Below are 23,639 nucleotides of genomic sequence, written 5' to 3'. Positions count from 1 at the left end.
GTACAACAGGAAGAGTGAACCCTAAGGTAAACCAGGAACTTTGGATGATACTGTATCAATGTAAGTCCATCAGCTGTAACAAATGTACCACTCTGGTGGGGGATGTTGATAATGGGGGAAGTTATACTGCGTAGGAGCAGGGAGTATTTGGAAATCTTTGTATCTTCCTCTCAATTTTGCTGTGAACCTAAAACCGCTTTAAAAACTATCTTTTTAAAAAGTATCTTCCAGAGTTAGCTCAAATGTTACCTCCTCCAATGCATTTTCCCTCTCCCCAGTCAGAATTAATTTTTCTTTTTTTTCTAGAGTCTTGCTCTGTGGCCCAGGTTAGAGTGCTGTGGCCTCAGCCTAGCTGACAGCAACCTCCAACTCCTGGGCTCAAGCGATCCTCCTGCCTCGGCTTCCCGAGTAGCTGGGACTACAGGCGCAGGCCACCACGACCCGCTAATTTTTCTATTTTTTAGTAGAGATGGAGTCTCGCTCTTGCTCAGGTTGATCTCGTACTCCTGACCTCAAGCTATCCTCCCGCCTCGGCCTCCCACAGAGAATTAATTTTTCTTCCCATCATGATTGAGTAGCATTTTGTTATTGTTACTCTTGTTACTTGTATTATTTTTGTTTGTTATTTTACTTTTATTATAGCACTTTGGCTGTCTTTTCTCTAAATGGCAATACCGTAACAGAATAATGGCTCTGGAATACAGAAAGAATCCTAGTCCCAGCTCCGTTACTTAGTATCTGTAGAATATGCACATTTTCACTCTTTGAGAATTAGCTTGCTGGTCCACAAAATGGAGACGATAATAGCCCTTAACTCATGGGGCTGTTTGCAAATCAAAGGAGATAATGTCTTGAAAGCAGCCGACACAGTAGGTGCCTCTTTCGCTAGAGGAAGGGTTCTTAACCTGGAGTTCATGAACTCAGGGGATACTTAGATGAGCTTTAAGGGGTCTAAGAACCTCACTAGATAGCATCTAACATTTTGCAAGTTTATATGTGCATTTTTCTGGGAGGAAGGTCCATAGCTTTCATTTGCATTTTAAAGAGTTTGTGACAGAAAAGGTTAGGCAACTTGGGGCTAGACCATAAAGGCCTTGAGGGATTAGAGCCAGCCTTTTAGGGTTTAATGGGTGCTTTCTTATGCATACTTAGTTTGTAATTGTTACAACAGTCCTTTGAAGAAGGTGTTAGCCACCTATTTTTTCAGATGCGGGAACTAAGAAAACTGTGAAAGCTAGAGTTTCTAACCAATGCAAATATTATTGAACACTTTTCGAGGCCAAGAACCTAGCTAGGCGCTAGGAGCCCAATTCTAGTCAGAGCTCAGCACCACGGCTGCCTCCCACGTTGCAGGTTTGCATCCCCAGCACAGTACGTGGCTCAGGAACGTTTCCGAGATTTTTGCTGAGTGAAATCGACTTTCCGCCGCCGCGCGGAAATCTCCCGGGGGCACAGAGCCCCGCCCCAGGCCGGGCAGGCCCCACCCCCTCCGCGGTCGGTATTGTCGGATGGTTCCCGGCGTCCCTCGGCTTCCCTCGGTAGTTTCCGGCAATGATCGAGAGTTTCTAACGTGCCCCCTGTTGTCTCTCGGCCGCCGTCCTCCCTAGCCGCCCCCCCCCCGACTTTTCGGCTCTCTCTCCCCCTTCCCTACCCCCCGCAAGCCTGGCCCTGCTGGCGCCTCCGCCGCTACGGGCTGGGCAAGATGGCGGCCTTCGGGATCTTGAGCTACGAACACCGGCCCCTGAAGCGGCCGCGGCTGGGGCCTCCCGATGTGTACCCTCAAGATCCCAAACAGAAAGAGGTGCGTTCGAAAATCGGGGCTCTCAGGGGCCCGGGGCACGCAGTCAGCATAGGAGGAGGCATTGACGGTTTAGGGAAGGGGGGGCGGGGCGATTAGATGAGAAGGAAAGTCCCGAAAGGGGGAAGAGTAAAGTGGGCTGCTGTGGGAGAGCAGGACGCGGGTGGGTGGGGGGTTCCGAGGTGTGACTAGGGAATGATGTAGGGGCCACACCAGAGGCGCCCACCTCCACACACATACACCTCAGAAAGTTGTCTGAGGCAGCTCGGTGAGGTACAGCTCCTCGCAAGGGAAGAGTGATGTTGAGGGCGCTCTGGGTGTCTGGGAATCTTAGTGACTGTGGGGGTGAGGGTGGGGTCCGAGTGAATATAAGGGCCCAGCTTTAAGTAACGCTCTGCTCTACTCAGAATCTTCCTCCTCCCCTCTTCGCTTGTTCCTTCTCTTCTGCCCTGCTCTCCTACCACCTCCCCTCAAGGGGAAAAAAAACTAAAATGCCGTTTTCCTGCCTCAGGATGAACTGACGGCCTTGAATGTAAAACAAGGTTTCAATAACCAGCCTGCTGTCTCTGGGGATGAACATGGCAGTGCCAAGAACGTCAACTTCAATCCTGCCAAGGTGAGACAACTCTGCCAGGCTGAAGGAAAAGGCTGGAAGAATCTGAGAAGGAGCAAAGGCCCTGGGTTGGGAAGACTTAAAGGGACAACCTAAATGTCTGAGCTTGCTTTCATAACCTAATGCTACCTCATTGGCATTTGCCCATCAAAGGCAGGACCACCTAACTGCCCCTTCTTCCCAGCCTGAGGTGTAGTTTTCTTCCCTCAGATCAGTTCCAACTTCAGCAGCATTATTGCAGAGAAGTTACGTTGTAACACCCTTCCTGACACTGGTCGCAGGAAGCCCCAAGTGAACCAGAAGGACAACTTCTGGCTGGTGACTGCACGATCCCAGAGTGCCATTAACACCTGGTTCACTGACCTGGCTGGCACCAAGCCACTCACACAACTAGCCAAAAAGGTGAGGTACTATTTCCTGTTCTTCAGGCTAAGGGCGGGGGAGCATGGGTCCCAAGTACCCTCCTATTCCCACATTAATCTCCATGGGTACCAGCTCATGGGGGTAATAGAGACCTCACTAATTGTGATGTCTGTCCAGGTCCCCATTTTCAGTAAGAAGGAAGAAGTGTTTGGGTACTTAGCCAAATACACAGTGCCTGTGATGCGGGCTGCCTGGCTCATTAAGATGACCTGTGCCTACTATGCAGCAATCACTGAGACCAAGGTTAAGAAGAGACCTGTCGTTGACCCCTTCGTGGGTGAGTAACTCCTAATACCAAGTATAACAGTGGTCCCCAACCTTTTGGCACTAGAGACCAGTTTCGTGGAAGACAATTTTTCCCCAGACCTGGGGAGCGGGGCAGAATTCAGGCAGTGATGCCAGCGATGGGGAGCACCTGTAAATACAGATGAAGCTTCGCTTGCTGGCCCACCGCTCACCTCCTGCTCTGTGCCACCCCCACCCTCCACCATTTCCTAAGTTTCATGGAAGACGATTTTTCCACAGACGGGAGTGGGGGTGCGCTGTGGACCTCTGTGGCCTAGTCCCTAACAGGCCGGGCCTGGTGCCCCATCCTCGGGGGTCGGGGTGGGGGTGGAAGTACAGGGTGCTGGGAACTGCAGAGGTATACCACTGATTGATTTGAGAAGCAGTAGAGAGACCCTTGGAATCATTCTCCTTCTTCTTGTTTCTTCTTGTATCTTGTATTCACTCAGTAATTCAAGTATCTGTTGTATGCATGTACTGGGCTACAAAGACAACCGGTACATAATCTCTGCTCTTAGGAAGCTTACAGTCTAGTAGGGATACTAAGGCATATGTACGAATAACATAATTAAATGTAGAAAGTGGTGAATGTCAAAAGAGGAGGCAGAAGTTTCTCTGGACAGATAGGTTACTTTCTTTGGGAGATACCTGGGAAGACTTTAGGAAGGTGGCATTTGGCTAGAGGGGAAAAGAATGAATACAATTTAGAAGGCTGGTGATTGGGGGTGGGAGTAGGGAATGGAAGGTATTCTAACACATTGACTACCACACTAGAAAAAAAATTTTTTTCCTTGGGGCCACAGTGTTTTATTACAAAATAGAATAAAAACTTTGAAAACAAAATGATCCTTTCTAATTTAATGAAAAATGTGTTATTTTTTATTGTTTTCTGTGCGTGAGTTAATTGCAACTTGAAAAATAGTTCACACGGCTCCCAAGGTAGAGACGTGTGAGTTACATATGCTTCATGAGGCCCCAGGCTCAAAACTAGCATGAGTTAAATACAAGTCACATGGCAGTTAATGTGCTAAGCAGAAGGATATTATCAAATAACCCTTTTCCCGTGTTTCCTCTAGAATGGACTCAGATCATCACCAAGTACTTATGGGAACAGCTACAGAAGATGGCTGAATACTACCGGCCAGGGCCTGTAGGAAGTGGGGGCTGTGGTTCCACGATAGGGCCCTTGCCCCATGATGTAGAGGTGGCGATCCGGCAGTGGGATTACAGTGAGAAGCTGGCCATGTTCATGTTTCAGGTAGGGAGTAAGGCATGTTGTGTTGTGTGGGTCATTGGATTGAGCCTGATCTTGCACTCTGCCAGTATAGAACAGAATCTGTCTGCCTCCTTGCCCCAGTTGTGGTTCTCTTCACCCTTTCATTTACTTTAACTGCCTCATCTCTAATAGTCACTGTGTTGAACTAATTCTCTTCCCACCCCTGGTACCCATAGGATGGAATGCTGGACAGACATGAGTTCCTGACCTGGGTGCTTGAATGTTTTGAGAAAATCCGCCCTGGAGAGGATGAATTGCTTAAACTGCTGCTGCCCTTACTGCTTCGAGTAAGGCCTAGGAGTTGGGGAGTCTAGGGAGGATTTGAGAAAGAATAAGACTTTAGAGCAGTGTCCCTTGGAGAGAATTAGAGGCCCTGATAGTCATGTCTTCACAGTATTCTGGGGAATTCGTTCAGTCTGCGTACCTCTCCCGCCGCCTTGCCTACTTCTGTACCCGGAGACTGGCCCTGCAGCTGGATGGTGTGAGCAGCCACTCATCTCATGTTATATCTGCTCAGTCAACAAGCACGCTGCCTACCACCCCTGCTCCTCAGCCCCCAGCTAGCAGCACACCCTCAACTCCCTTTAGTGACCTGCTTATGTGCCCTCAGCACCGGCCCCTGGTTTTTGGCCTCAGCTGTATCCTACAGGTAGGTACTAGGTGGGCCCAAGGAAGTATTAAGAGATAGCCTGAGAAGAGTTTCGTGCCCATCTTGGAGAATGGGGATGATTCCAAATTGGAGGTGGGAGTAGGCATTGAGTACTTTCTTGGAGGCTACTGCTTCTCAGTACTGGGGTATTAGTTCCCTTTGGAGGTTTTGGCCAGCCTCTCTCTTTCTTCCAGGGCTAAATGGTAAGAAAGTGGATGAAGGGAGGGGATTAGGGATGGAGTGATGCCTGCCACAGGGACTCAGTCCCAGTAACTTTGGATCTCAAGTGTAAGGGTTAGGTCTTATAACAGGATTCTAGAGAGGTAGACATGGTAACTGAGTTTGACTTAGCTGTTTCTGTCTGGCAGACCATCCTCCTGTGTTGTCCTAGTGCCCTGGTTTGGCACTACTCGCTGACTGATAGCCGGATTAAGACCGGCTCACCACTTGACCACCTGCCTATTGCCCCCTCCAACCTGCCCATGCCAGAGGGCAACAGTGCCTTCACTCAGCAGGTAAGTCTGACCACTAGCCTGGTGTTCCAATATTGAGCTGTGAGGCTAAACTACTCTTTCAGAAATAATGATTTGGAGTCTGGTACTGTTCTTTCAGCCCAGAGCCCCAGTCTTTTGTATGCCTTGGCACATCCTTAAAGCCTTTTTTTTTTTTTTATTTCAGCTCATTATGGGGGTACAAAAGTTCAGGTTATATATATTGCCCATGCCCCCCCATCCCCCCGAGTCTGAGCTTCAAGTATGTCCATTCCCTAGACAGTGCACATCGCACTCATCATGTAGGTATGCACCCATCCCCTCCCCCCACCCCCATCCCCCCTAGTCAGAACTTCAAGCGTGTCCATTCCCCAGGCAGTGTGTAAAGCCTTCCTTTTTGATATTGCAGGTCCGTGCAAAGTTGCGGGAGATTGAGCAGCAGATCAAGGAGCGAGGACAGGCAGTTGAGGTTCGCTGGTCTTTTGATAAGTGCCAGGAAGCTACTGCAGGTAGGTTTCAGAAGACAGTAGGAAGTATGTTTGAGGCAAGGATGGGGCTTGTAAGGACATATAGATCTGAAAGCCAGAATGCATTGGGCCTCTAGTTAAGTCCCCTTTACCACATTTTCTCCTTAGGCTTCACCATTGGACGGGTGCTCCATACTTTGGAAGTGCTGGACAGCCATAGTTTTGAGCGCTCTGACTTCAGCAACTCTCTTGACTCCCTTTGTAATCGAATCTTTGGATTGGGGCCTAGCAAGGATGGGCATGAGGTAAGCAAGAAGGGGAATCAAAGGAGCAAAATCATTGCAAGGACAACAGTATGTTATGAGAGGAGGTCATGGTGAGGCATTGAAACCAGGGGATGTCTGCAGAGATGATCTTATTGGGCCCAAGATGTTTTAAGATGGGGCCCAGTCTTTAAGAAATTGGAACTTAATTCTTTGTCCCCAACCCTACCTTACTCATCCCTGTCTTCCTTTGGTCTCCAGATCTCCTCAGATGATGATGCTGTGGTATCATTACTGTGTGAATGGGCTGTCAGCTGCAAGCGTTCTGGTCGGCATCGTGCTATGGTGGTAGCCAAGCTCCTGGAGAAGAGACAGGCAGAGATTGAGGCTGAGGTTAGGGAGCAGAGATAAGAGAAAGAGATTGGCCAATGGGAAGGAATCTAACTGGGGTTGGGCACAGAGAGATTGAGGCGGTAATGGGACCAAAGTTGAAGGTGTGAGAACAGAGTAAAAAAGTGGTAGAGAACTTAAAGGGAAAGTTAAGGACATGAGGCAAAAGTAGAAAGGTGTGGATTGATGTCAGAGTTAGAGAAGAGATCAAGGCTTCAACTGGGAGGTGGTAAAGAAAATGGAAGTCGGAGGGGGAACGGAAGTGAAAAGCATGGGGTAGAGGCAAAAGAGGTGGTAGTTGAAGGGTTACACGTTGAGGAGCGAAGAAACAGGTAAAAGTCAGTCCTGCAATTTGTTCTTTCATCCCACAGCGTTGTGGAGAATCAGAAGCAGCAGATGAGAAGGGTTCCATCGCCTCTGGCTCCCTTTCTGCTCCTAGTGCTCCCATTTTCCAGGATGTCCTTCTGCAATTTCTGGATACACAGGCTCCCATGCTGAGTATGGACCCCTGCCACCCTCTAGTTACCTCTGCCTTGACTCAGTTACCACCACTGTCATCAGAAAGCATAATTAAGGGCCTTCTGGTCTATATTTCTGTCTTGATCTCTGTGCAGAATGACTTTTAGATGTAATTCTAGTCCCTGATCATCCTACAGTTTAAGAGTAGAGAAACATAGATAATAATAAAGATAAGAATGTGTGACTAAAGCATTTTCACTGTATAAATAGCAGCAAAGATGCTATATTCCCTTCTGAGATGACGTGTGGGGCAATAGGTGGGGTAACCAACCATACTTTGTCCCTCAATAGTTTCTGAGATTTTTATTTATTTATTTTTTTGGTCACTCATTACTGCTTTGGATGTATCCCTCTCTGAGGTCTTCTAGGAGCACCACACCTTAGGTGTGTCCCTCTCTCTTTTTGCCCGCCTCTTTTGTGTTCTCCTAACTCATCTTTCCTCATTCCCTCCCTCCAGCGGATCCCCGAAGTGAGAGTGAGCGGGTGGAATTCTTTAACTTGGTACTGCTGTTCTGTGAACTGATTCGACATGATGTTTTCTCCCACAACATGTATACTTGCACTCTCATCTCCCGAGGGGACCTTGCCTTTGGAGCCCCTGGTCCCCGCCCTCCCTCTCCCTTTGATGATCCTGCCGATGACCCAGAGCGCAAGGAGGCTGAAGGCAGCAGCAGTAGCAAACTGGAAGTGAGTGGGCTTTTCCTTGCCCTGGATCATTGCTTCTGACATTTCCATCTTCATGGCTCCCAGAGGCTTCTGAGAGTCTCTTTTGCCTAATGAAGGTAGTATTTTCTTAGCACTTTGTGGTTTACAAAACACTCTCGCATCAGCTCTGTGAGATACTCTTATCCCCTTTGAAAGCTGAAGGAAATCGAGGCCCATACTGGTTAAAGGACTGGACAAGACTTGAATCCAGATCCTGTGCTTTCCACAGTATGGTCTCTCTCTGATTCCCCTGTGAACTTTTCTAGATGGTGGGGAGCAGCTCCCTGGGTCTAAAGCAACTTCTCTTATGTTCTATGCCCTCAGGATCCAGGTCTCTCAGAATCTATGGACATTGACCCTAGTTCCAGTGTGCTCTTTGAGGACATGGAGAAGCCTGATTTCTCAGTAAGTTAGATCCTGAGCATGGAAAACTCCAGCTCCTTAGATCCTCCCATTATCCCTCTTTCTGGAATTGAATTATGCCCCCTCATCCCTTTTTCTCCTTCTAAATGTTCTGCCCTCTCACCTTTCTCTTAGTTGTTCTCCCCTACTATGCCCTGTGAGGGGAAGGGCAGTCCATCCCCCGACAAACCAGATGTCGAGAAGGACGTGAAGCCCCCACCCAAGGAGAAGATTGAAGGGACACTTGGGGTTCTTTATGACCAGCCACGACATGTGCAGTATGCCACACACTTTCCCATCCCCCAGGTACTGTTCCCCAACACCTTGTGATGATCTGTTTTGAGCCCAGATTGCTGTCCAAGGAATTTGCCAAGGGGTTGGACCTGTTCCTGAGGGTGTGGGTATGTTGGGAAGGGACTTGAGCACAGGATGCTGCGGGGTACAGAGCGTGCTTTTAAGAGGAGGGAAGGAGATCTGTGCTGGAGTCTGACTGTGCTGCTGGGATGCAGGAGGAGTCATGCAGCCATGAGTGCAACCAGCGGTTGGTCGTACTGTTTGGGGTGGGAAAGCAGCGAGATGATGCCCGCCATGCCATCAAGAAAATTACCAAGGATATCCTGAAGGTTCTGAACCGCAAGGGAACAGCAGAAACTGGTGGGTTCAAGGCTCCTTAAACAGATCTCCCCCAAAGAGTGCCCTAGTCAGTGTTCCCTTCCCCAGCATAGGGAACTCCCCAGTCATGTCCCAATGTCCTGTCTCTTGGAGTCTCCTGAGAGCTCTAGTCCTTTTGAAACTTCCCCCCTCATTCCCCCCCTCTGCAGACCAGCTTGCTCCTATTGTGCCTCTGAATCCTGGAGACCTGACATTCTTAGGTACCTCACAGTAAGCCCCATACTGCCCTCCCTCCCTCTCCCTTCCCTCCCTCATCCTAGCACCTCCCTGTACATATTCCTCTAAGGTCCACATAGTCTGTGGTCCTCTAAACCTTTGCTTCACTGTCCCCTTCCCTTCATCCCGCCCCCATCCCTTCCTTGACCCTCCCTTCCGGGCTTCCCTCTTCCTTTCCTCCCTCCCTCCCTCCCTGCCTCCCTCCCCACCCCCAGTCAATTAGTTATCTTCCCTGTCCTGACTGGTCCCTTTCAACTGTCCCCTCAGGTGGGGAGGATGGGCAGAAGCGGAGGCGCAACCGGCCTGAAGTCTTCCCCACTGCTGAAGATATCTTTGCTAAGTTCCAGCACCTTTCACATTATGACCAACACCAGGTCACGGCTCAGGTGTGGGCCTAAGCCCAGCCCCCTTCCCACAGCCTGGCTTCCTCTTCTGTTTTCCTTTCCTCCTTATCTTTTTCTCCCCCTAGGCAGGCTAAACCTCCTGATCTCCTCCCCTTCCTCCATCATCCTCTCCTGCTGCCCTCATTCTTCTTGCCTCTCTCCACTCCCGTCTCACTCCCACTGCCCTTATCAGGTCTCCCGGAATGTTCTGGAGCAGATCACAAGCTTTGCCCTTGGCATGTCATACCACTTGCCTCTGGTGCAGCATGTGCAGTTCATCTTCGACCTCATGGAATATTCACTCAGCATCAGTGGCCTCATCGACTTTGCCATTCAGGTGGGGAAGTTGGGGGAGATAAGGGTGGAGGAAAGAGTCTGTGCTATAAAGGGTCATAAAGACAGGGGTAGAGGCTCCAGCCAGTTTCCCAGGCAGGCTATTTGGAGGGGCAGAAAGACTAGCACGGGGGGGAGTGGAACATGAGCTAAGACTGCAGGAATAGAGACTTAAGTGCTCCCTGGGGAGGCCCAGGAGGCAGATTAGAGCATTGGGCACAGACCGTCCTCCCACTGTGGAGTTCATAGAACTATATCCTGGAGACTGGTTTAGAGGTGTCATTAATAGAACAAAGGACAGTGGCATGTGGTAACAGGGCACTTCTATCCTGGGCGGCTCCAGCAGGAAGGGGCTCAGGCCTGGCCCTGCCAGTGTCCTCATAGGAAGGGAGTTATATATGATATGAGGGGCCTCTTCTCATCTCCCACCCCCCCCCCATTCACTCTGCTAGCTGCTGAATGAACTGAGCGTAGTTGAGGCCGAGCTGCTTCTCAAATCCTCGGATCTGGTGGGCAGCTACACTACCAGCCTGTGCCTGTGCATTGTGGCTGTCCTGCGGCACTATCATGCCTGCCTCATCCTCAACCAGGACCAGATGGCACAGGTCTTTGAGGGGTAAGCAGGGTTTCAAAATAACTGAAACACTCAGGGCTCTGGCGAATGCCAGTAGAAGTAGTCTGGGAAGAACACGCACATGGGCTCACACTGTAGGGAAGTTCCTGCCATTCAGGTGGGAAGGGAATAGTATTACCAAGAGACCTGGATCTGTTTCAAGGGCCCTTTGTGCCTTGGCCCCTCACATACCATCTGCTGATCTTCCCAACCTTGCCTCTTCGTGACAGGCTGTGTGGCGTAGTGAAGCATGGGATGAACCGATCAGATGGCTCCTCTGCAGAACGCTGTATCCTTGCTTATCTCTATGATCTGTACACCTCCTGTAGCCATTTAAAGAGCAAATTTGGGGAGCTCTTCAGGTAAGAGAGGTGGGAGGTAAGGGGTAGAGAGTGGGATTTAGTCCCTTCTCCTTCCCATTACTACCCAACTCAGGAGCTGAGCACAGCCCAGGACCCTGCTGCCTGTCCAGGGTCATTTATGGACTGTGTCCTCCACGTGTTGTTGCATTACTGAGAGTGGGCGCTCTTCTCCATCACCCATCTCTCTGGGGCCCACACTCTTCCTCCTCTTCCTCCCTGCCTCCAGAGGCCCCTGTTCCTTACTCTCACTCATGTGGTTCCTTTCCTGCTAGTCTGCTTTGTCCCATCTCCCTTTTCTTGTCCCGAGGTCTCTTGTCCCTCACTTTCTCCTTTTTTTCTTTTTTCCCCTTTGCTGACCATCCCTCTACCTTACCAAACCTTCTTTGACACTACTATCTCCTGTCCCCCACCCCTGCAGCGACTTTTGCTCGAAGGTGAAGAATACCATTTACTGCAACGTGGAGCCATCAGAATCAAACATGCGCTGGGCACCTGAATTCATGATTGACACTCTGGAGAACCCCGCAGCTCACACCTTCACCTACACAGGGCTAGGCAAGAGTCTTAGTGAGAACCCTGCTAACCGCTACAGCTTTGTCTGCAATGCCCTTATGCACGTGTGCGTGGGGCACCATGATCCCGATAGGTATGGGGCGTACTGAGTGAAGAATGGGCACCACACCCCCACCTGATATTGGGAGGGCTAAGATACCCGGGAGGTACTACGACCTTGATTATTACTGGGGCAGAGATGAAAAGTTAATGAGTCTGAGATTTTGTGGAACAAGGTTTTTCCTGAGGGCATTTGTACTTTTCCCTAGGGTGAATGACATCGCAATCCTGTGTGCAGAGCTGACCGGCTACTGCAAGTCACTGAGTGCAGAATGGCTTGGAGTACTTAAGGCCTTGTGCTGCTCCTCTAACAATGGCACTTGTGGTTTCAACGACCTCCTCTGCAATGTAGATGTGAGACTTGGGGTGGAGTCTTGTTGGGGAAGGAGGCACTGACCAGGGCAAGGGGCTGGTCATGATCATCAAGGTAGTAGAGGGATGGAGTTCTGTAGAGTGGAGGCATACCCCTTTGAGTGGGTACCTTCTCTCCACACTAAGTGGTGATGTCTGTCTGCTTTTTCTTCCAGGTCAGTGACCTGTCTTTTCATGACTCCCTGGCTACTTTTGTTGCCATCCTCATCGCTCGGCAATGTTTGCTCCTAGAAGATCTGATTCGCTGTGCTGCCATCCCTTCACTCCTTAATGCTGGTGAGCCACCAATCTGTAACCCTTAGAATTTCTGGACCCCAAATTTCCGTACACACTCAATGGCCATCTTCTCATTGCTCAGTGTGAGAGACCCTACTGTGGCTCCCTGGCCCTTACCAGAAGGCCAGTCCTCTGGTATGCCTCAGGCTGGAAGGGGCCTGTTTTCTATTTAACCCTGGGTTTGTAGCCCTGACCTTCCAATTTTTGACCCTTCAACTGCATAACGGTTCTTTGCTCTACCTCTCCTTCAGTATTATCTTGCTTTTTCTCCTTTCACTTTACCTCATCTTCCCCTTCATCTCCCTGCGCTCGCGCACACACACAGACACACACACACACACACACACACACACAGAGAGTTCGGCTTCATCCCTTCCTGCTTTGTCTTCCTTTTAGCTTGTAGTGAACAGGACTCTGAGCCTGGGGCCCGGCTTACCTGCCGCATTCTCCTCCACCTTTTCAAGACACCACAGCTCAATCCTTGTCAGTCCGATGGAAGTAAGTGACTCCCATCTGAGCCAGCCAGCAGCAGAAAGTATGGCTTCCCCACCCCATTCCCCGCCACGCTTTCTACTTTGGCTTCCCCTGACTTCAGCTCCCTCTCCAGACAAACCTACAGTAGGAATCCGCTCCTCCTGTGACCGCCACCTGCTGGCTGCCTCCCAGAACCGCATCGTGGATGGAGCTGTGTTTGCTGTTCTCAAGGCTGTGTTTGTACTTGGTATGGGGGTAGGAAGGGAGTGGTGCCAGAAGTGTGTATAGGGTGGAGTGCCAGCTAAACTACAAGGGACAGTCTTTCTCCCTCCCAAAGGTGGTCTCTCTGACCTTTGGGGAGGAGGGGAGGAGGAGAAGTATATTTCTGTCCCATAGGGCAAGATTTGGGAAGTTTCTGCCTCTGTGGGCCTGGGGTGGGTCTCCACACAGTATTCTGATCTCACTCTGCCCTCCCTATCTCCCACCCGTGAACCACAGGGGATGCGGAACTGAAGGGTTCGGGCTTCACTGTGACAGGAGGAGCAGAAGAACTTCCAGAGGAGGAGGGAGGAGGTGGCAGTGGCGGTCGGAGGCAGGGTGGCCGCAACATCTCTGTGGAGACAGCCAGTCTGGATGTCTATGCCAAGTACGTGCTACGCAGCATCTGCCAACAGGTCAGTCTCACCTTCCCCCCACACCTCCTGAATGCCTCTGTGTAATATAGTCCTGTCTCCAGCCCATGATCGTACCACCTCCCTACTATACATCATGTCCCTTACTAGCCCCTAGCCCATCCCCCTTATTCCTAAGCCCCTCACTGGTTGCCCCCGAGTCCCCTGATTATCAGCTTTCTCAGGAATGGGTAGGAGAACGTTGCCTTAAGTCGCTGTGTGAGGACAGCAATGACCTACAAGACCCAGTGTTGAGTAGTGCCCAGGCCCAGCGCCTCATGCAGCTCATCTGCTACCCACATCGACTGCTGGACAATGAGGATGGGGAAAACCCCCAGCGGCAACGCATTAAGCGTATTCTTCAGGTAGGCCAAGGTGATGGGGGTCTTGGAGGAAGCAGTGGGCATAACCTGGGGAGAAACAATGGGAACCTTGAGAAAAAGAGAGGGAGAGTTAAGTAGAGAGGAAGATCAACAAGGATATAAGAGAAAGGTAGTTAGTGAAACAGCTCCAGTATGGGTTTAGGAGTAAATCCAGTATGGTCTAGACTGTAGAGTAACACTATTAGGTGAGGGCATTGCTGTCTGGAGCGAATCTAGCTTATCAGTGGGATGCATAGCATCTGGGAGGCCTAGTTTTTGGCCTTGTATATTTGGCATTTTGGTCATGACTGAGAAACTGAGTAGTAATAGCTACTACCTGTTGAGCACATATTTTTGTGCCAGATACTGTGCTAGGCACTCTGCGTACATTTTCTCATTTAATCTTTACAACCCTATGAAGTGGGTATGGGTCTCCCTGTTTGGCCGATGAGGAAACTGAGGCCTGAAGAGGTTAATTAACTTTTTCAAGGTCATAGAGGTCCCTGTCAGACCTCTAGGAGTCTGTGATTCAAGGTTGTGGGAGATCAGGAATTGGCCTCAGGATGGTGGGTAGCTAAGGTGACATGGTGATGACTAGCTTGGGGGTGGGGCCTCTATCACAGAACTTGGACCAGTGGACCATGCGCCAGTCTTCCTTGGAGCTGCAGCTCATGATTAAGCAGACCCCTAACAACGTGAGTAGTACCTGGGCCTCCCTTGCCCTTGCCCACTTCCAGCTCCATGTGTCAAGGAACGGGCCACCATAGAAGAACCTAGGTCCTATTCTTGGACTCTTGAGCTGAGAGAAATAAGAGGGGATGGGCCCTGCCCTGCACCACAGGTGTGGCTGCTCTGCTGTGCCTGTGACATCGGGGCAAAGAGAAAAAAAAGGGGGGGATGGGAAAATGGCAAACTTGTGGAGCTGATGCTAAGGGAAATGGGTGGGGAGTGTTGGAGCTCTGAGCCATGGGGAAGGTTGGTGGTGGTGATGGAACCTGTTTCTGTGGCCGCAGATATAAGGGGGTGTATAAAGGAGAAGATAGTGGGAATTAAAGAAACATGGAGGTGCTAGAGAGCATGACACCTGACAGAGTTGTGTCCCTACCTTCCCATCACCCATCACCCCGACACCCATGCTGTCGTTCGCCCTCATTTCCCATCTCCCCTACCATCTGTTTTCCTTCACCCCAGCTACCTATTTGAGTACCTCTGTGCCTTTCATCCTCTCCAGGAGATGAACTCCCTCTTGGAGAACATCGCCAAGGCCACAATCGAGGTTTTCCAACAGTCAGCGGAGACAGGGTCATCTTCTGGAAGCACTGCAAGCAACATGCCCAGCAGCAACAAGACCAAGCCTGTGCTCAGGTTGGGTAGAAACATGTTAGGACCCATCCCCTTATGAATTTCTCTTCTGATAGTGTGAATGACGTCAGTCGTGTGGAGATGCCGGCATGTCCCTCAGGGGAAGGAGAGGATGGATTGTTGCAACCTCGCCTGGCTTCCTTGTAACCCTGTGTCCTCCATCTGTTTTCCAGCTCTCTGGAGCGCTCTGGTGTATGGCTGGTGGCCCCCCTCATTGCTAAACTGCCTACCTCAGTCCAGGGACATGTATTAAAGGCTGCTGGGGAGGAATTGGAGAAGGGTCAGCACCTGGCTTCCTCTTCCCGAAAAGAACGTGATCGACAAAAGCAGAAGAGGTAAAGGCGCTTGGGGGAGACCAGGACTGAGGGGTAGAAAGGAGAGGAGGCAGGCCCAGGGAGGAATAAAATTTGAGGCTAAGAGCTGAGGATAAACATCATAGGACAGTGGAAAATCAGAGGATAAGAGTGGGCATGGTTGAGCAAGAGGCTAGATCTTAAAAGAGTAGAGTATGGGCCTTGGAGGAATGAGGTTGGAAGTTGCCTGATCCCCAACCCATGATCTCCCTTTTCTTTTCTTTTTCTCCTGTCTCCAGTATGTCCCTGTTGAGCCAGCAGCCCTTCTTGTCCCTGGTGCTGACATGCCTGAAAGGGCAGGATGAGCAACGTGAGGGACTCCTTACCTCCCTCTACAGTCAGGTGCACCAGGTACAGGTCTCTGGACCATGGAGGTGGGCAGAAGGGCAAGGAAGGATGCACCTAGGAGGCACGATGTACTTAGAACTCTCAGTACTTTCTGTTAAACACACTGGGTGCTTTGGGATGGAAACGAGAAGATCCTTGAACTGCACATTATACTTGATTCTGTCCTAGATTGTGAATAATTGGCGAGATGACCAGTACTTAGATGATTGTAAACCAAAGCAGCTCATGCATGAGGCACTCAAACTGCGGCTTAACCTGGTGAGAGGGCGAGCTGGGGAGATGAAGGAAGGGGGTTGGGCTGGACATGCAGAGTAAAGAAGCCTCAGCTTGGGGCTTATGGGGATGAGGAAAGAGACCTCAGGTTTTTCTGGGTCTTCCAATACTAACCCTGCTCTCCTAAAGGACATCGGACCTGAAAATAGTTAAGGGGACTGGATTGCTGTGGTCAGGGTCCAATAGGTTATGTACTCTGGATCCTTGCATGGACTCTGCCTCTTCCTAGATTCTAACTGGGCCCTAGAAACACTAGAAACCTACTGTGGAATATTGAGTGGAATCTTGGAAATCATTTAGTCCAGGTCCCAACATTTTATAAGTAAGGAAACTGGGGCCCAGAGATGTCAAGAATCAGTCACTGGCTTGGAATCATGTAGCAAATCATAAGTACAGCTGTAGCATGACCTCAGGTGTCCCAATTCCCACCCAACCCAGATTCTAATCTAAGTTTTTCTTAGAAAAGGTTCTACAGGTTTCCACCAAACAAAATGCCAGCGTTCGCACTCCTGAGCCATCTGACTGACTTGTTGTGGCCTTGACAGGTGGGGGGCATGTTTGACACAGTGCAGCGCAGCACTCAGCAGACCACGGAGTGGGCCGTGCTCCTCCTGGAGATCATCATCAGTGGCACTGTCGACATGCAGTCCAACAAGTAAAGCATTCCCACCCCCTCCCTGCAGTTTTGTACCCAAGAAGATCCCCCTACGCCCACACCAGGTGCGCAACCCACTGAGATCAGTGTGGCTGTTACTGTGGATTCCATGGCCCTGGGTTCCCCCACACAATTTTATTGCCCTCAAGATGATATATAAAGTACCTCTCCTGGCCAGGCACGGTGGCTCACGCCTGTAATCCTAGCACTTTGGGAGGCCAAGGCAGGAGGATAGCTTGAGCTCAAGGAGTTCGGGACCAGCCTGAGCAAGAGCGAGACCCCATCTCTAACAAAAATAGAAAAAATTAGCCGGGCGTGGTGGCGTGCGTCTGTAGTCCCAGCTACTCGGGAGGCTGAGGCAGGAGGATCACTGGAGCCCAGGAGTGTGGGGTTGTGGTGAGCTATGATGATGCCACTGCACTCTACATGGGGTAGAGTAAGACTCTGTCTCAAAAAAAAAAAAAAAAGTCACCTCTCCCTACTTGTATCCCCTGCTGAGGCCTTTTTCTGTCTTAACCTCTTTCTTCTCTGGTATTCTCCCTGGCTTCCTGTCACAGTGAGCTCTTTACTACCGTGTTGGACATGCTGAGCGTGCTCATCAATGGGACATTGGCTGCAGATATGTCTAGCATCTCACAAGGCAGCATGGAGGAAAACAAACGTGCATACATGAACCTGGTGAAGAAGCTGCGGGTGAGCAGAGGAGGCAGGTGCAAGCTTTGGGGGTACTGGCATCTGCTGTCCAGCTTCAGGGACTTCATTCTGGCCTGAGCCCTCTTCCTTTCCCTTTCTCATCTGTTTTTTCTTTGTTATTCATGCAACGAGGATTTACTGGGGGTCATCTTTATGCCAGGTTCTGTGCTATCCCAAGACTTCCTGTCCCTTTTTTTCTGTATCTCTGAACTCTTGTCCTATCTTCTGTGCCTGCAGAAAGAATTGGGGGAGCGCCAGTCGGACAGTCTGGAAAAGGTTCACCAGCTGCTGCCACTGCCCAAGCAGACCCGAGATGTCATCACATGTGAGCCACAAGGCTCCCTTATCGACACCAAAGGCAACAAGATTGCTGGCTTCGATTCTATCTTCAAGAAGGAGGCAGGTTCTGTTGTCTTCCCATACCCTCTGCCTTTTTTCCCCTTTGGGCAAGAGCCTGCCCTGCATTAACTTCTTAACTACAACAGACTCATCAGACTCAGGAGTCCATCAGGCTCTGCCAGTAAAAACCATCTCTGGGGTTTTGAGTGAATCACTTAACTTTCCTTACATTGCATCTCCCCATCTTTGGAGTCCCACCCTCTTTCTTTGGTCTCTCCCTTCACCCCTACCCACCTTTTAACATACCACCCATTTTCTCAGAACCCGAGCCTCCTCTTCCTGCTGCTCCACCTGCCTTGTGTCCTACCTCTCCCCCATCTGTCTGGCTGACGCCTGCATCTCTTTTATCCCTGCGTTTCTCTTCTCCACAACCACCCATCTCTGCATAGTTTTCTCTTTTCCCCTCTCTGTCAGTTGCAGTATTTGTTGAATAACTATCATCATGGTGTTAAGTAAAGAGTGAGAGGAAAAGAGGATGCAGAATTTAAAATCCAAAGTCTGACCCCTTCATGTATACATTCTCTTAATTTCTCTTCCTGGACTGTCTGTCTCTTTGTCTCTGTCTCTCGCTCTGCCTTTGTTTGTCTCTCTCCACCTACCTCTTTGTCTCTCTCTCTTCCTCCTTCTCTCTCTCTCTCTCTGACTCTGCCTTTCTCTGCCTGTCTTTAGTCTCTCCCTGCCTTTTCTCTCTCTCCCTTCCTGTTTCTATTTGTCTTCCTCTGAATATCAGTTTTTCTCCCTCCCCTCCCACCTCTCCTTTTTCTGTCTCTGCTTCTCCCGGTTCTCCCTCTCCTGCATCTCCTTTTCTCCTGGCTTCATCTTCGCCTCCACACCTCTCTTTACCCCCACCCATTGCCCTCTCCCCTTCTGACTCTCCTCTGCATGTGTGTGTATCCCTGTGTGTTCGTGTCTGTCTTCCTCTCACCATCTCCTCTGAACCAACCTATGACCTTTTTTTATTTCTTTATTGCCAAACAGATATTTTAGCTTCTCCTACAAGTGCTCAAGGTCTGTCTTGTTTTTTCCAAGTCTCAACAGCTCATTGTTTCTCGTTTTCTGGAGCAGGGTCTACAGGTTTCCACCAAACAAAAGATCTCTCCTTGGGATCTTTTTGAGGGGTTGAAGCCGTCAGCACCACTCTCTTGGGGCTGGTTTGGAACAGTCCGGGTTGACCGACGAGTGGCTCGAGGAGAGGAACAGCAGCGGTTGCTGCTCTACCACACACACCTGAGGCCCCGGCCCCGTGCCTATTACCTGGAGCCACTGCCGCTGCCACCAGAAGATGAGGAGCCCCCTGCTCCCACACTGCTAGAACCTGAGAAAAAGGCTCCAGAGCCCCCCAAAACTGACAAACCTGGGGCTGCTCCACCCAGTACTGAGGAACGCAAGAAGAAGTCCACCAAGGGCAAAAAGCGCAGCCAGCCAGCCACCAAGACGGAGGTTAGTGCCTCCCCCAGTCACAGTTCTCCCACAGCCTCTCTCCTCATGATGCTTTCCAGTTTCTGGTTTGTGGGAGGGGTGGGGGCGCATAGGGAGGGCTTGCCATCAGAATCATAATAAAAATTAACTATGTAGGGCACGCTTATGACATTGAACGTTGACTCAAACTGTACAAAAGTAATACATGGAACCAAAATGTTTGTACCCCCGTAATATTCTGAAATTAAAAACAACTAACCATGTAAATCCAGCTCCTCATTACCCCATTCTACCCCGTCTCCCCCTGCCCTACTCAGCTACAACCCACCCCCCTTCCTCCTCTGCCGTTCACACAGGACTATGGAATGGGCCCAGGTCGGAGTGGCCCCTATGGTGTGACAGTGCCTCCAGACCTCCTGCACCACGCAAACCCTGGTTCCATATCCCACATTAGCTATAGGCAGAGCTCCATAGGCCTGTACACCCAGAACCAGCCACTACCTGCAGGTGAGTGCCAGCCACTAGGAATGATGGAGTGACCTGAACATTCCTCTTGCCCAGAGGATGATGTCACTCCCCTGAGGAGCTATGGATGACTAGGACACTGAACAAGGGATGGAGGGGTAAGGAGCCTAGGGAGATTAGTCTGCTCTCCTTTTCAGGTGGCCCTCGTGTGGACCCATACCGCCCTGTGCGGTTACCAATGCAGAAGCTGCCAACCCGACCAACTTACCCTGGAGTGCTGCCCACAACCATGACTGGCGTCATGGGCCTAGAACCCTCCTCTTATAAGACCTCTGTGTACCGGCAGCAGCAACCTGCGGTGCCCCAAGGACAGCGCCTTCGCCAACAGCTCCAGGCAAAGATAGTGAGAGGGGCAGTAGGGAGGGCTGTCAGGGAGAGGGGAGGAGACACTTGGGATCTTCACAAGGACATGCAGGGTGGGAGATACAAGAGATGAGATGGCAGAAAGTATTTGCTGAGTTTGAGGTTTTTCTTTTTCCCTTTAGCAGAGTCAGGGGATGTTGGGACAGTCATCTGTCCATCAGATGACTCCCAGCTCTTCCTACGGCTTGCAGACCTCCCAGGTAAGGGCCCAGGATTGTGAGAATCAGGAAGAGTGAGGCAAGCTGCTCTGCATGCTCTTGGCCCTGATTCCCTCTCTCCTCCTTCCCTCCAGGGCTATACTCCTTATGTTTCTCATGTGGGATTGCAGCAACACACAGGCCCCGCAGGTACCATGGTGCCCCCCAGCTACTCCAGCCAGCCTTATCAGAGCACCCACCCTTCTACCAATCCTACTCTTGTAGATCCCACCCGCCACCTGCAACAGCGGCCCAGTGGCTATGTGCACCAGCAGGCCCCAACCTATGGACATGGACTGACCTCCGCTCAAAGGTACCCAAAGTAGTGGTGAGCTGGGAAGAGACACAGAGGAATGAGGGAGCATTTGACTTGGAAAAGCCCGCAGGCTGAAGGTGATGGGACTGGTCAGAACTTTTGGAGATGTTGAGAACACTTACCTGGCCACACGGCCTGTAACCACAAAAGGCTGGAACTGGAAGGGACCCTGGAGACCACTAGTCTCACATCTACTTCCCCAACATTTCTTTGAGGCCCACAGAGGGGAAATCATTGACTGACTGACTCTGCTAAGAAAAGGTCTGGAGTTCATAGACGCCACTATATGATAAGGAGTCATGAAGCTGGTATTAAACAGTTGAATACCAGGAGGGACTAAGGAACAAATCCTCCCACCATGGTTAGTGTTAGTCAAGCCTTAGTTAAGACCTTGTAAACATATTTTGAGGCCCTGACGCTTAGGATTTAGAACACGGGTGGGGGAGGGGGCCTGACTAACTGCCAGCACTGTGCTGGGACTGGGTGAGATGAGGAAAGATGGCAAAATATAAATAAGTAAAATACCTAGTCCCTCACCACAAAGAATTTTTGCTAAAGTTCAGATAAGACTTACACAGAAGAACGTTTAGAGAACACTCTTAGCAAAGATACAATCGAGTATGTTGTGTGCTGTGAAGTAAAATGGGAATTCAGAAAAAATGTGGGGTAATATCAGTGTGGGCTTGAGTCATCAGAGAAAGTTTTGTGAAGGAGATCAGACTTGAGTTGGCCTTTGAAGGATAGGTATGATTGGGATTTGTGGAGAAGGGGAGAAGGAAGGGCATTCCAGGTAGAGGACATAGAACAAACAAAGACATGGGGACTGGAATTAATAGGGTATGTAGGGAAAAGAGCTTGGATGGAGTGTAGAATCTGTGCCAGGGAAGTAGTCAGAGCTAGGCTGGGGGGCGCAGACTGATAGGTGGCCTTGAATGCTCAGCTGTAGAATTGAGATACAATCCCAGAAAGGGCTCTTTTAATCAAGAGAGTGATAGGAGGAGTTGGACATGTTGAGAGATTCCTGTGGAATGAGTGGACAGGATGCACAGTGGAAGGTGGGAGAGGACTGGAGACAGGGAGTCCAGCTCACAGACTGTTGCAGTGATGTACAGATGCAGTAGAACAACTTGAAATGTTATTGGGGAACGACAACAGCAACAACAAAAAACCTCAATGAGTGTTTATCTATCTTGCCTATCTTGTGCTAAGACTGTTTTTCACTTTTATCAGAGAAAAATGGCTAAAACAGAATTGAAAAATTCCTAACCATTAAGGTTATGAGACACTAAAGTAGGGTACTGTCTTTGTGCCTTATTTCCCAACCTAGAAGTTTATCAGGCCCCAAAAGGGCTCTTCTGGTTAGTGACAACAGGAATGAATGAAATAACTTATTAAAGTTTATTTCAGCTCAGAGACCCAGGGTTTATACTGATCCCTTCTCCCTTCCCTCCCCCATGCCTTGACCTCTGGGCCTCTTGTCTTTGGAGGTTTTCACACCAGACACTGCAGCAGACACCCATGATAGGTACCATGACTCCACTGAGTGCTCAGGGTGTCCAAGCAGGCGTCCGCTCAACTTCCATCCTACCTGAGCAGCAGCAGCAGCAGCAACAGCAGCAGCAGCAGCAGCAACAGCAGCAGCAGCAACAGCAGCAGTACCACATCCGGCAGCAGCAACAACAGCAGATCCTGAGGGTAAGGCACTAGGATTTCGTCTGGGACCAAGAAGCCTGAGGAGGAGGAGAGGCACAAGTTCTTCCCATTCTGTTACCAAGACTAAATGAGACAGTATACTAGAACACCCAGAAGAGTGGCTGGCCTACAGTGGTGCTTAATAAGTTACTTCTTTACCCTCCCCCTTTTTGTTTTCTGGGCACTATAGTAGGAAAGAGTTGGACATTGTCTGCTGGGTACTCTAGATTTGGTTTCCTTCTGTGTAGCTGTCTGAGAAGGGAAGACAGTGGACCCAGAGTTCCCTCCCTGCTTCTTCATCCCCTGTCCCCATCCCTCCAATACTGAATCTTAGTATCTTTTATGTTCTCGTAGCAGCAGCAGCAGCAACAGCAGCAGCAGCAGCAGCAACAGCAACAGCAGCAGCAGCAGCAGCAACAGCAGCAGCAACAACAACACCAGCAGCAACAGCAGCAACAGACAGCTCCTCCCCAACCCCAGCCCCAGTCCCAGCCCCAGGTAGCTGCTGGACTACAGCCCCAGGCTCAGGGACAGCTGCCCAGGTTGGGCACACAGCCAATGAACTGGGTTGGGGACAGCATGGAATGGAGCAGAGGTGGGAGGCAAGGCATAGCACCCAAAAAAGGGATTGGGAGATGAAGATGAAGAAGGAGGTGTAAGGTCAGAGTTCAGTCTTCCACTTTCCATTTTCACCTCAGTTCCAGCGTCAGGGGCTTCAGCAGACCCAGCAGCAGCAACAGACAGCAGCTTTGGTCCGGCAACTCCAACAACAGCTCTCCAGTAAGCCTGCCTGCCCTCCCAAAGAGAACGCCATGAAATAAATGGGGGATGGGGTGGGCAAAAGTGGCTGAGGTGATTGCTTCAGGCCCAAGTTATGGGGGGAAGCATTCCATTGTGTTCCCTTCCCTTGCTACCCGAATAGCTTTCCTCATGCATACCCACACCCCTGCTTGGTCTTCCAGCCCTGATAATCTCTGGTTTTTCACAGATACCCAGCCACAGCCCAGTACCAACATATTTGGACGCTACTGAGCCACCTGGAGGAACTGCTTGTGCACTGGATGTGGCCCCAACCTTTCCTCTTAATTCCCAACCCCCTTCCCAGGCTAGCACTAGTAGTGGTTGGGGCTCTTCCCTCAGGCTCCATTTTTAATAAGTTTTTAGTATTTTTGTTAACGTGAGGCATTGAGCTGTTGGGTTTTGTACATTATTTATATAGATACCCCAGAGCTGTTGCACCCAATACACAGAGCTTCTTTGCAAAGGGAGTGTGTGAGTTTTGCATGTCCGGGAAGGGCGGTCTCTCAGGAGAGTGCTGGGGGCTAACTCAACAAGTCAGAGCCTTCATTCTATTCAGATTATCTCCTTCCACCCCCTCACTTTCTGAATTCTGATTGGATTGCTACCCTCTCTTCCT

The 23,639-nt window shown here is 50.3% G+C and overlaps 1 protein-coding gene across 6 annotated transcripts; it reads left to right on the top strand.

The window, feature by feature from the left end:
- Positions 1-1,540: 1,540 nt before the first annotated feature.
- MED12 (mediator complex subunit 12) lies at positions 1,541-23,555 on the top strand. 6 transcript variants are annotated; one of them, XM_069463978.1, is made up of 46 exons: positions 1,642-1,801; positions 2,310-2,414; positions 2,622-2,813; positions 2,952-3,111; positions 4,196-4,377; positions 4,572-4,682; positions 4,790-5,044; positions 5,413-5,559; positions 5,945-6,044; positions 6,171-6,307; positions 6,527-6,658; positions 7,027-7,153; positions 7,632-7,861; positions 8,204-8,284; positions 8,417-8,587; positions 8,791-8,935; positions 9,103-9,153; positions 9,437-9,555; positions 9,746-9,889; positions 10,338-10,501; positions 10,729-10,860; positions 11,279-11,506; positions 11,682-11,826; positions 12,000-12,120; positions 12,517-12,618; positions 12,728-12,841; positions 13,093-13,268; positions 13,451-13,630; positions 14,251-14,322; positions 14,859-14,992; positions 15,163-15,324; positions 15,582-15,693; positions 15,859-15,948; positions 16,509-16,618; positions 17,176-17,311; positions 17,549-17,710; positions 18,776-19,150; positions 19,486-19,636; positions 19,792-19,997; positions 20,140-20,217; positions 20,310-20,364; positions 20,440-20,527; positions 22,018-22,225; positions 22,577-22,720; positions 22,921-23,002; positions 23,211-23,555. In XM_069463978.1, exons 1-46 carry the CDS (start codon positions 1,703-1,705, stop codon positions 23,252-23,254), a joined length of 6,459 nt encoding a protein of 2,152 aa, XP_069320079.1. In that variant the 5' UTR covers positions 1,642-1,702; the 3' UTR covers positions 23,255-23,555. The 6 variants fall into 6 exon arrangements, with proteins under 6 accessions (XP_069320078.1, XP_069320081.1, XP_069320080.1 ...); XM_069463977.1 differs by having other exon boundaries at positions 1,541-1,801; positions 19,792-19,988; positions 20,310-20,527; XM_069463980.1 differs by having other exon boundaries at positions 1,556-1,801; positions 19,792-19,988; positions 20,310-20,527; positions 22,580-22,720.
- Positions 23,556-23,639: the final 84 nt, after the last annotated feature.

Source organism: Eulemur rufifrons, chromosome 30 (genome assembly GCF_041146395.1).
Source record: "Eulemur rufifrons isolate Redbay chromosome 30, OSU_ERuf_1, whole genome shotgun sequence".
Classification (NCBI taxonomy): domain Eukaryota; kingdom Metazoa; phylum Chordata; class Mammalia; order Primates; family Lemuridae; genus Eulemur; species Eulemur rufifrons.
Note: the sequence above shows the minus strand (reverse complement) of the source record. Positions and strands in the feature narration are given on the sequence as shown.